General features: G+C 32.9%; 1 protein-coding gene across 5 annotated transcripts in view; it reads right to left on the bottom strand.

Moving 5' to 3' along the window:
* The window catches only part of LOC145278044 (uncharacterized), a 171,082-nt gene that overhangs the window by 21,353 nt on the left and 136,446 nt on the right, over positions 1-13,283 (bottom strand). For 2 of the 5 annotated variants that reach the window (XM_080130267.1, XM_080130266.1), the window contains exons 24-26: positions 12,094-12,174; positions 8,076-8,326; positions 60-634 (exon numbers count right to left, since the gene is read on the bottom strand). In XM_080130267.1, coding sequence (XP_079986393.1) covers positions 60-634; positions 8,076-8,326; positions 12,094-12,174 — 907 coding nt within the window. Of the gene's footprint in view, positions 1-59; positions 635-2,945; positions 3,072-8,075; positions 8,327-12,093; positions 12,175-13,283 lie in introns of those variants that run through there. The other 3 variants (XM_080130269.1, XM_080130268.1, XM_080130270.1) reach the window with 2 other exon arrangements.

The raw sequence follows: 13,283 nt of genomic DNA, 5'->3' as shown, positions 1-13,283 counted from the left end.
GCCTGGTTACTTTCGAATCGCTGCACATATTCATCAAAGCATGTATCATAGCTTCTTACCACTTCCGCAAGTTCTACCTTCCTCCTTTCATTACTATACTGAAGCAGCGTGTTTTTGTAGCTTTGTTCCAAAGTGACCAAACGCCGTTTGAATTTTGCGCACATCTCGCATGTTCGGAAGTCTGAATCAGTGGAAGTTGAATTAACAGATTCATCTCCACTAAAGCGAAAAAAGTCATCATCGTCATCCTCCTCGGATTCTTTTCCTCGTTCACTAAGCTGACTATAGCTACTACTATTACTACTACTACTACTACTTCTGGTGCTGCTGCAGCTGCCGCTGTTGGAATCAGAAAAAATTTCATCCAAGATATTCGTTACCTCCCGCTTGTCTGGACGCAAGTTTCGTCTCTTAAGCCCTTCATCAACAAAACCCTTCTTAGGGAATCCTCCAGCTGGCTTTGAGGAATACTCATTTGTGTATCCAGAAGCTTCATTTGGTTCTTTGAGTGGCATATTTGGATTCAAAGCTTCAAACTCCTCTCGGCTATTACTGTTGAAACTTGTATTTTCTTCCGGACTAAAGGATATTGAGGCACAAGGATTCGCATTTAAAGCCAGGCTTTCGGTTCCAGCTGAAATGAATGGAAAAAATAAAAATTAAAATTGAACCCCAAAAAGATTAAAATAGTTTTTAATAGATAGAATGATTAAATTGATTGCTCAATTTATCATTAAAGAGATCAAACTAGTTACTATCTTCTCAACAATATTCATAAAAAAATTGTCTTATTGACTCCTAACTGTTTAGAATTTGCTAAATGTAAATATGTTAATTTGCTATTCTGTTAATCAAGAATGCAAATAATGTTTGGGGCTGAAAGGTAATTAATTTCTCTTTCAGTCATGTATATTAGTTAGTTGAAAGAACACATACTCGTGCTGGATTATTTTCATCTCTTCACTAGCAAGAAAGACATTCGTACTTAGTATTAGCAGTAGCAATAATTATTTCTTCTTTTCACCATCACTAAAGATAAATGACAATGGTCTTACACACACGGAAACAACATGATATCCAAAACGAAACTGATCTCTGAGCAAAAAAAATCAGTTTCCTTTTATTATTTATATTATTTATAGATGTCCCAATTTTGGATTCCAAGATGTGTAGGGAATGAATGTACGTTTAAATCATTTTTTTTTAAGATTGTGGATTGAAATTAAATTTTATTCACACAATACTGCTGCCATAGGCATAATGCAAAGAAATGTGAAAACGTTTTATTCGTATTATTCAGATTACTGTTCTCACTTTGAATTCACACATTTCGCATGATATAACCTCCGATCATCTTCAGGTATATCTTGTTGAGCGTGGAAATCTGTCAAACTCCGGAATCTGTACAGAATGTTGAACGGTACCCTTTATATAATCCGTGGAGACAACATGCTCTTATTTCCTCTGCCATGATTGGGTAGAAATCCTAAGTAATTATTAGTGGTGGGAGTATTAATCGGAATCGGAAATCGTAAGAATCGGAATTGCATCGTTAAAAAAGTACCTTAGATTTACGATTCTTTCATTACGATTCTCTTATATTTTTAAGTTGAACTGTTTGTTTGAAGTGAGATTAATGCTGTCAAAAATTTATGATAAAAACGTCATAGAACTTTTCATAACATATTTAATATGATATACAAGAATTTTATTAACTACTTTAAAGGTAATCTTTATCTTAATGAGTTTTCTTATTCCGTCACATACATAGGCGCTGTCTGTTTCGAAACTTCGAGGCCCATAATAAGTTATCTGTTTAAACTGTTGCAAAACTTTAGGGGCCCACGAGGAAACATTGTTTCAATTTGTGAATGAAGTTTATTTATAAAACAGCTTAACAACGTCAAGTTTATGAAAAAGTTGAATACTTAACCTTTAGAGAAAAAAGATTTTACGGTGCTCTCATTGTGTAAATCATGTTAAAAATCTGTGGTTTTTCTAACTGGTGACTAAAAAAAAAAAAGGAAAAAAAATGGGGGGGGGGGTAGTTCTATACTTTATCGCCGAAACTGGAGATGCCATTTAATTTTGCACAACTGTCATTGAAATCCGAGGGAGAAATCAGTATTTTGAACTACGACCGAAGCATGAAATAAATGATAAAATTAAACTAGATAATGATTTTTTGGTTTCATTTAAATTAATTTGTTGTTGACCCTTCAAAGTTGCTTTAATTCAAAAATATGTTTAATTAAAATTATTTCTTTGTTAAAAAAAAACAAACTATTTTATAAAAATATAATGTTGCTTTCATTACAAAATTGTTTTAATAAAATCATATTTTCTTATGCAAACTTTTCAAGAAATGTTTTTACAATTATATTTTGATAAATTTTTATTGTTTTGGTTTTCAAATGGCACTCGCCCAGTTTAGACAATTATGAATGTCATTTTCATTTTTAATAAAAATATATACGTTTCATGAAAAACTTTCCCGTTTTCATTAATTAACTTGGAACATTTCCAATTAAACAATTACGGATATATGTTCTCTTTCCCTTTCTTTATTTACTTTTTTTCATAGTTCTTTCTGAAAGTAATTAATATCTAGTTTAATTATTTTGTTATTTATTTTTAACTTCAGTCATAGTTTAAAATACTGATGTCTCCCTTGGATTTGAACACCAGGTATGCGAAATAAAATGGCGTCTCCAGTTTTGGTGATAAAGTGTAGAAGCACCAAAAAGGGGGCTCTTATCTTTTGGCAAGTTTTTTTTTTTTACCAATACTCTTCCATTAGTAAATGAATGAAAAATCTCAACCGTTATATTTTTTTAAAAATAAAACAAGCAAAGTCAAATTATTTAAACAATAAAGTTTAATAGAACAATATATGTACTTTCTATTTTCTGAACGAAAGCAGTTTCAGGAAATATTTCTAAATGAAACTGATCACGTGGTGTCAGTTCGCAAAACTTTGGCAGTTGGTTGGCTTTTTTTGAAGTATCCAAAAACAAAAACGTTAGAACTACATATGCTGACTGACGGTTCTGCTTAAGGTCTTTCAAAAACTACAAAAGAAAACAATCTGTTAAATAAATGCAGTAAGTGAATTTAATTTTTTTTCTTTTAGAAATTTACATTTCATTAAAATATTCTGTGAATGAAGCAATTAAACATTTCTTTTGGAACTTCTTTGCACAATAAAAAACAAGAAGAAAAATGTGAAAAATTTATTAAAAAAGGAAAAAAAGTTTAATTTAAAAAAAAAAAAAAATCCTTTGAACCCTAACTTTGCAAACTAACTAGTCACTTAGAGCCGTTCAGCTAAAAAACTGTAGGGGCTTGGTCGACATTCACCGATGCCTGGTATCACAGTTGTGATGTGAGCATAGGTAAATGTTTCCCAACCCCTAACAAAAGATAAAAATAAAAAGGTTGTCAGAAACAGCAGTAAGGCGGAGGTGATTTCGAAAGTTCAATAAATGACTTTTATTTAACCATAGAAATAAACAATTACCAAAAATTTACTTTTTTATCTTCTATATAAATAAAATGAACTCATTTTTTCCCCGTCTGATTTTGACATTAATAGGATTAAAAATCAAGATATTTCATGCAAATATAATATGCACAAACGGCAGAACAATATCTGAGGTGTGTTATAGGCTTATTATTTCTCAAATTCCTCGATAATCTTAGATTTCTATACTTTTTCTGCTGAGAAGTCACGGCCAAAATCGGTTAAGATCAATGGAAGTGGTAAAATATTTTCTCTCTAATAAATTCCTCCTCCCCCTGCCACCACTTAACACCGTTTGGGGATCGTTCACAAGGAACAGTTGAGAAGAGAACACCGGTTTGGCTTCGTAGTTCTTTCATGTGAAGTTATTTAAAATCACTAAACTAAGCTGCAGTACTCTGTGGCGTAGTGGTTAGCGTGCTGGACAATTCACATTATATTTTCACGTTCGCGCCGACCTACCGTAGTCGTTTTTTTTTTTTTTTTTTTCCTAAACAACTGGAATAGACTTTTCTTGGTGGCCGAACTGTTAACGTTGCAGATGTTTTTTTTTGTTTTTTTTCACACTTTATTTTCCTACTTTTACTCATGACTCCGAGTTTGATCCTTCCTACTTACCTACCATAACATTTTTTAAACCCCCCCCCCCCCCCCCCCGTCCCGGAAACAAACACTCGGGCAACGTCGGGTACCCCCGCTAGTAAAGAAATAAAATGATAAATTAAGACATTAAATCAGAATAAATATTAAAGGACGATAAGTATAAACATAAATATAAAAATAAACCAATTTATTTAGATTTAAAAAATAACATTACTATTGTTAAAAATATTTTTAAAGTCAAATAAATAAATAGGAATATTTGAGACAATTGAATATAAAAGGCTAAAAATTTAATCAAAGATTTAGTTATTTTTAAATTTCATTTAGAAATAAGAATATTCTACAAAGTGGAATGAAAATCAGTGATTGAAGCTTCAAAAAAAAAAAAAAAAAAAAAAAAAAAGTTAAATTTTTAAGAGTTATCGAAAAAGAAAATAAAACAAAAAAATGAATATCAAAAGATAAACAAAACATGTTATTCCCCCTTGAAATTTGATGTTATTTTATTTTTGTTGAATTAATTATGACTTACTTTTTTCTTTATATTTTTTAATCTATAAAATAACTCCTGAAATTGATTGTTATTAATTTCATGGTGCATGTTTAATTCATGGTTAAAATATTTGTTTTGACTTATCTTCAATGAAAGAAATTTTAGGAAAAAAAAAAAAATCAAATCGTTTTCGAAATTCCCTTAATTGTATTTCCACTTTTTCACTGTACCAAATTTTTTCACTACACAAAAACTTTTGATTATATAATGGTATATTTCAAAAATTGGAATCGTTAATCAACATTTTCCTGGAATCGGAATCAGAAAAAATTTAGGAATCATCCCAACACTAGTAATTATCAATTGTATTTTGAGTGTCGCCCACACTGAGAGTTTAACCTTCAACCCCCCAGAAGAGTGTAACTTACAACTGAATTTTACCAAGTACTCTATCCACTACGCCACTAGTCCAACCACAAAACATGTATTATTATGTTCGTTAACTTTAGTGTTCTGATGTTTTACAGTTTTTTTTCTTTTTACACCAAAGTTAGTGAGCATAGTCAATTAGATGGAAAGCACCTGGCAAAGAATGTTTGCTATGCCAAGCAGAACTGACTTCTGGAGTATGGTGATGTTGTATTTGATTCCCAAGTTCAAGTGCTTCCCAAGAGCATCTGGAATTAAGCCAAGTACACCTATGATAATTGGCATAATGGAAGTTTTCTTATTCCACAACCTAGCAATCCACATTTAATCAACCGGCATAGAATGCTTTCGTTTCATCAGCCATGGCTAGGTAGAAGTTCTTAGTAATAGGCAATTATATTTTGAGTGTTGCACGCACTAAGAGTTAAATTTTTAACCTCCAGGAGAGTAGCTTCAACTGATTTTTACCAAGTTCTTTATCCACTATGCCACGGGTCCTTACGCAAGAACCTGTGTTCCCAAGTGAGACAAAAAAATTCACCAGTTTGACAAGATACACCTGAAGAAGGTTGATGGTTACATTGAATAAAACGTGATAATGACACTCAAGATGAGAACAGTAGTCTGAAGAATTCAAATTATATGATGAATCAATCCTCATCTAAAAAAATAAAATCAGAAACAAAAAAAGATCTGCAAAAAAAAAGGATATGAAAGAATTGCACATGTCAAAGAAAAAAGACTTTGTTTGGTTTGTTGCATTGACAAACTTCAAAATAGATTCGTAACCTAGTGGCGGATGCCCTTTTCTCTTCCCTGCAACTTCTTTTCCACAGAAGAGATATTGCGACCTTGTCTCTGTTTTATCATTATTTTCATGCCAAGTACTCATCTGAGCTCCAATCTATGGTCCCCCCTCACCAAACTTTCACGAAAAACACTTGTCTAACTGAAACTGATTAATAATTTCCCCCACTCTTTATCTGTCCCTAAACCTAAATGTAAACTCCACGAACAAAGCTTCTTTCTTAGAACTGCATGTCTGTGGAACTCTCTTCCGTTTGCCTGCTTTCCAACTGACTACAATATGGTCGTCTTCAAGTCCAACATAAACAAATTCTTGAGGAGCCGTTCCCCTTAAGTAATCTAATTTACCAAATTTCCACTACTAACGATTACTATGATTTTTTCTCATTGACTTCCAGAGACTCATTAATCCTTATCTTCGAATGAGGTCAGGCCTTGATAAGTGGTGACCCCTTTATTAAAAAAAAAAAAAATGTAAATTTTTTCAAAATAACCCCTAAAACAAATAAAATTTCACAAATTGGAATTTAAACAAATCTCAGTGCTTGTCCAGAACCCCACCACCACCTATTCTCCATGAAAAACCAAATAATAAAAATTTGATGTACATACCTCTGATGAAAAAAAATATACACCAAAAATCACAAATTGAACAAGTATTTTTTTTAATAAAGAAAAAGTTTTTTTTCCAATATCCCTTTCCCCATGTTAAGAACGGCTTTCTAAAATCTCACAAGTTTGAATTATTTGGAGTTATTTCCCTTATTCCTTCAGTCTGTTTTCAAGATGGCATTGCAATATTGTCGCTGCTCGTTTAGTCATAAAATTTGATTTTTTTTTTTTATTTAAAAATAAAACTAGTTGATCAAATTACGTTATTTATGGTGTACAATATTGTAATGTTTTAACCCTAAGCACTGTCTACCACAGTAAACACAGTCAAATGGTCACAACATTACAATATTTTCTGTCACGTGTACATACATCCGATTTTTCTTTATTTTTATTTTATCATATAAGGGAAACTCAGGACAAGCACACAAATTTCACAATATTTAATTTGTTTTTTGCACTCTTAACTTGGTTGGGTTGTGATACCTATTTCTATATTACTTTGAACTTAAAGCAGAAAGACAGAAAACGTTTTGATTTTGGGATAGCTTCAGAGCCATTCCAGGGCAATCAGGAAGAAAGTCATACACTGCATGTATTTTTTCTCTCGCATTATAACAACGGAAAACGGAAAAATCGATTTATAAAACAAAATCGATTGTATCTACCGACTTTCTGTGTCAATTTCACCTAAAAGCAATGATGTCTACTTAATTGGCACATCAGAAATACTCATTGCATTATTTAAAAAAAAGAAACATGAATTTTCGATCTTTATCGTAAAAAACCCTTGCCATATTTCTTTGGGAACACATGACATAATAACAAGGGAAGTAACTCAGCTATGCTAAAAACAAGGAAGTAACTCCTATTTATGATTGCTAACGCACAATTTATTTAAAAAATTGACAACAGTTACGTGCTATTTGGAACTCTTCAGATTTTCTTTTTAGCCAAACATTTTATTTTCGCTAATTTTTGGTCCAAAAATGTTTTCTTTCATAATTTTTGGATATGTTCATCACTGTAACATGAAAATGAAAGTTGCCACATCTGGACTGGTGCATCTACCACTAGCCTCTCCCTCTTGAATAGAGTCCAAAAAAAGGGGTCTCCAATCTATTAGGTCCCACTTTGTCAACTAAGTTCCAACCCCTGAACCATCATCGTACTGTTGCATATTTGTGCCTGATTCACAAGTATTTTTATGGAATCTTCTCTGACGAACTCATTGCACTTGTGCCTGCTCGGCATACATATTCCTGACAAACCCACATAGCAACAAAATCACACCCCTTCACTGTTAAGGTCCCTAAATGACAAAAATCTTTCTATTAATAGCTTCTTCTTTCGAACAGCTAGACTTTAGAATTCCCTTCTTTCTGCCTGCTTCCCCGACTTGTACTGATATGTAGAAGTTTCAATGTAACATAAATCAACATCTTGTTAATTTTTCCTAGGCATAGTACCAAATAGTAGCCCCTTATGTCCAAGTGGTGATATGTCTTGTTACTGGTGAATGTGAATAAAAAAAAACAAACTTACACGTGTCGACAGTATTCAGTCAACATTTGTACATTCAAAACATAAAATGAACTGGCTACATACCTGAAGTCTGGTAAGTTTGCAAAGGAAAACTCTCTGAATCAGGAATTACAGTGGTCATTGTGTCCGGGTTTAAATATAAAATGTCCGGGTCTTTAAGAAGAACGTTGTTTGATTGGCAAAGGAAAAAAGCCAATCCACCATTTTCATCTATTATTTTCTTTTGGTCTTCTTTCAACGCTTTCATTTCAGTCTGAAAGATCTCTCCATTTTCAGATTGAGGACCGTGTTCATGCAACACACTCAACAAATAACTGGGGGCGGAAAAAAAAAAGTAAATCATTTAATTATTTTTTTATACACTGATGCGTTTCCACTTACCAATTATTTATATTTCTTGATTATTTTTTTTAGATAAAGAGCTGCCTCTATATTATAATAACGAAAAAAATATTTAATCTCAAGTGAAACAAATAGTACCTACGTAATTGTCAGGTCACAAATAGTAATATATCCAAAAATTACGAAAAACGATCAGGTAGAAAAATAATTATAACGAAAGAAGAAATTTGTGAAATCACTGTGTTACACTTACTAAAAAGAGATAAGTCGACAAGGGAGATAACTAAGTTATGTTGCTTATGTCAAGTAAAGAACGTAATTCAAAATAGCGGACAAATTTTATTCTGTCTAGAATTTATTGAAAACTGTTTTTCATTAATAATTATTTTTCTACCTCATCCTTTTCTGTAATTTTTGGATGTGTTACTATTTGCGACATGACAATTATGTAGGCTCTGTTTGTTTTACTTAAAATTCAATATTTTTTCCGTTATTATAATATAGAAGTACCCGATAAAGATTGACAATTTGTATAATTCGGACCATTGTACTTATCCTAAGCGTTATTCTCGTGTTTTGGCAAATATAATCTCCAACATTCAGGTGTATCTTGTCGAACTCAGGCAATGCTCAAGATGAGAAGAGTAGTCTGAATAATCAGAATTATTTTTATTTAATAAAAATAAAATTTTGAAAGTTTTATTATTAATGTATCATTCAGGCATTAGTCATTGAACCAAATTGTTATAAAACTATGTACACAAAATTAATTCTCCCCGAACAGTAGCACTGCCCCCCTCTTCTTTTTACAAGGAAGTCCCCACTTATCAAGGCCTGAAGGCCACTCGAGAATAAGGGTTAATGAATGGGCAGACCTGAACAAGAATCACCCTTACTAATAATTTTTATAGTATGTAGTATAGTTTCCGAAGTTAGGGGTGTTCATTGCGAAAGCCGTTCTTAACATGGGTAGGTTGGGGGTGTTTATACTACGCTGGGTTAGGTCATAAAAAAGTACCAACTGCAGAATACGAGTTAAAATTATAGGAGAAGGGGTGATTCTCGTTCAGGCTGACCAATGAATGTAAGGTGGTAGTTTAGTAATCCTTAAAAGGTATAGATTGGGTAAAATTTGGATTATTAAAAGGGATGGTTCAATAAGAACTTGTTTACATTGGACTTGAAGGCTACCATATTGTAATCAGCTGGAAAGCAGGCCACTGCAACAGAGTTCCCTATGTAGGTAGTTCTAGGAAAGAAGCTTTGTTCATAGAATTTGCGATCGAGTGGGGAAAATTGTTGATCGTGATTGTAGCTAGTTGAGTGTTTTTTGTGAAAGTTTGGCAAGTATGTGCCCTTACGAAGATTAAAATCAAGATATTTATTGAATCTTTATACAACTGTTATATGATTTTGATTCTAGAAAATGTTTAAAATTTGTTACTTAGGCTTAAGGGGTCTTTAGAAGAAAATGAAATTCAGGAAATCTTGCTTAATTAGTGTCTAATGACTACGAATCCAATTTAATGCAAATCTGAAATATTTGAATTTACAAAAGAGATGTTGTACTCATTGTGCCAATTACTTCAAAATACTCCAAAGAAACTGAAATTTGAGCAATATTTATCAATAGATGTCTCATACCTATTATTAAACCTTCACAATAATTGGAAGTATCTGAATTTTCAAAGGCCTTCAATCTCTTTGGCATAAAACTAAATAAAACTCAATATAACCCACATTTGGATGCCATTATGTGTAGTAGCTGTGTTCCCAAATCCATAGTGATTGGTTAATTAGTTCCAGAATTAATTCTGTACATACAATCTGGTATATAATATGTGTGTGTGTGTTTTGTTTATTTAAAAACACCTAGTACTAAAAACACCTTGTCAGGAGAATACCAAAAGTTCACCAATAGAGAATACCATTAAGATAATCGCAGGTACCCCCGGAAGAATTGAACGGGAGATGTGCATCTCTGGTGATATCTGACACCAGAGTCAGACGAGGGTCCTAAAAAGAGACTCTTATAGACCATTTAGGGGATCTGAAGATTGCAGTGACCTACATAGAATACAGGAGCTACACTATATGGGACATACTGCTTTCAAACAGGCAAGATACATAAAAAGTCGCCAGCAAGGATCTCCAATGGAAGCATATAAGAATCAAATCTGAATATCACAGCAGGGGATGGATGACAATTTATATCATCGGCGTCCCGTGTTATGTCGGCTCAAAACAACTGAAAGGGGAGAGATAAAGAGCCAGTATGGTGGTGTCAAAGAAGTTGTTCCGGTTCGTGGTCCAAGAAACATTAATCGGTGACTACAACCTGAGGATGTGCTGGAATCAGTGCAGGTTTAATACAATCCTGGTTCTGCTGAAATGTAAAGGCTGATCACCTTTTCTGATTGCAGAAAGCCATGTTGTCGATGCTGCTAGTAGTAAAAGAGCAAACGAACCCTTCTGATATACCTAATGCACAGTTCCCTGAACCCCATTCCTGAACCCACTCCTCTTCGACTTAGCAGCCCTCAGCTTGTCTTCATTCTCAATATGGCAACATAGGATTAGAAGAACAGGAAGTCATTACCATGTTTACACCCCCCTCATCCTGCTATAAGACAAGAAAGGACAAAAAACTCCTCTTCCTGTCAGGAGATCAGATCTGTAAGTCCTCTGTTGACTTAACCCCACAACAGAAGAAGTCACTTAAAAAGTTGCATCTTTTCACCCAGATTCATAGCAAGGACATACAAAATCCTAAAAACGCCAGAGATGCTATCTTCATCACCACTTTCTTCTGATGAGACAGAGATAGCCACACAAAGGCACTATGAGAGCCAAAATGACAACCCTGAACATCAAACTACTGAAATTTTAATTAAATGAAACTAAACATAGGTTATGGTTATAAAAAAAATAAAAATTGGTTCTAATTATTTTTTTTTTACTTATACCACTTTAGTAAAATAATAATAATAATAATAATAATAATAATAATAATATTAAAAACACTAAGTTATAATGAATTTCATTGTACATATAAATCACCAAAATTAAAATTGTCAGGAAAATATAGCCCAAATCTTTATAAACAATCTCAGATAAGCTAAGGAAAAACAATAGCTCAAGTTCATAATTTTCTAGTTAACCCTTTATAACCAGAATTGTGATGTAGATAATGAAAAAAATATTTATTGTTAATTTTAGTTAGTTTAAAGGGTAATGATACTATGATTGTCTTCAAACTTGAAAAATTATGAAGTTCAATAGTTAAACTACCACTGAGGATTTTGCATTTCATAAACGTACCTTGATTATTTTATTCATAGTGCTTGAAAAAGTGCGTTTATGACAACAAACGAAATCCTCCACTCTCTAGCGGCTTTCTGAATGCAAGCAATGGACAGTTGCAATCTGAAGGTTATCTGGCATCTTCCCAGATACTGAACTAATATGTACAAGGCGTGTTTGAATCAATTCCTACTTTATTTATGCCATTATATTCATTTATTTATGACTGAACAAATTAGTTCAACCAGGACATAAAGAGTCAAAGACAGAGAACTTTAAAAAATGGGTAAAACGTTATTTTACCATTGTTTTGTTGGTATTTTTTTTTGTTAGAAAATAGAAAAATAAGAGATGTCACATGTTGACCTGAATATAGATAGATTAAATTAAAAATAGAGACATTAAATTTTCATATTGGTATAAATGTATTACTTACAGTAGGAGATTTTCTTTCTCAGTGTCTGAGAACTGACTGGATACAGACCCATTAGTTGCTTGATCTTCATACTGTAAAGTCCTAAATGAATTAAATTAAAGAATTAAAAAACAATAAAACAAATCTTTGGAAACTTTTCATAACAAGGAAGGGGAGAGCGAGAAAAAAAAAACAACAAAAAAAAAAAACAACAAGCCGTGCATGTATGGTCCCCCTCTGGTGCTGCATGCGAGATAATGCCACAAAAAATAGTGAAGAAATGATGAATGTGAGAAGTGTGAAGGGCTAATGTTGCCTTCACATTTTCACCAAGTTTCAGAAATATCTAATGGATGGAGCAAAAGATAAGGGATAAAAAGTGTTATTTTTTACACTTTTGGGGCATTTGTGATCCCTTTTGAGCTCCTGGGAATGCCAAATCCCAGTGAAAATGGACAAACGGTGCAGTTTTACATCTTGACATGTATATTTGAATTCAGTACCATGGAAAACCACCATATAGACATACATATCAAGTTTTTGAGTAATATGAAAAAAGAGCTCTAAAAAGGCATATTCTTTTAGCCCTAAATGTCCCACAGGAATGCGAGTCAGAATTTTGCCAGTGTCACCCATACTGAATTTATATTAATGACAATGGCCTCCACATTTTGGCAAAGTTTCAGGAAAATCTAATGGATGGAGCAAACTTTAGGGCCAAAAGTGTCATTTTTGGTCATTTGAGAGCATTTTTGACCTCTTTTGAGCCCCTGGCGATGCCAAATCCCAATGTAAATGGATAACGGTGCAGTTTCAGGCTTTAACACATGTATATTTGAATTGAACACCATGAAAAACCACTATATAGTCAGACATATCAAGATTTTGTTGAGAAATATGAAAAAAGAGCCACAAAAAGGGGCATTTTTAACAGTATGGTGCAAAACGTGTCATTTTTGGCCATTTGAGGGCATTTTTTACCTTTTGAGCCCCTGGGGACGCAATGGGAATTTTTGCAAAAAGATTTTTTTACTGTGCACATCTATTTAATGAAATACAATTTGTGGCAAAATTTCAGGAAAAAAATATGGACAGTTATCTGGCAATCGTCCGGACTAATGGACACATGGAAGCCACTGAAAACATAGATCCCTCTCTGATAAATCAGGGGACCAATTACAAGTTTGAAATATTTCACTGAAAAATGCTCA

This window comes from Euprymna scolopes, chromosome 6 (assembly GCF_053919585.1).
Source record: "Euprymna scolopes isolate OS-2025 chromosome 6, ASM5391958v1, whole genome shotgun sequence".
Lineage (NCBI taxonomy): Eukaryota > Metazoa > Mollusca > Cephalopoda > Sepiida > Sepiolidae > Euprymna > Euprymna scolopes.
This window is presented reverse-complemented; position numbering and strand designations above follow the sequence as displayed.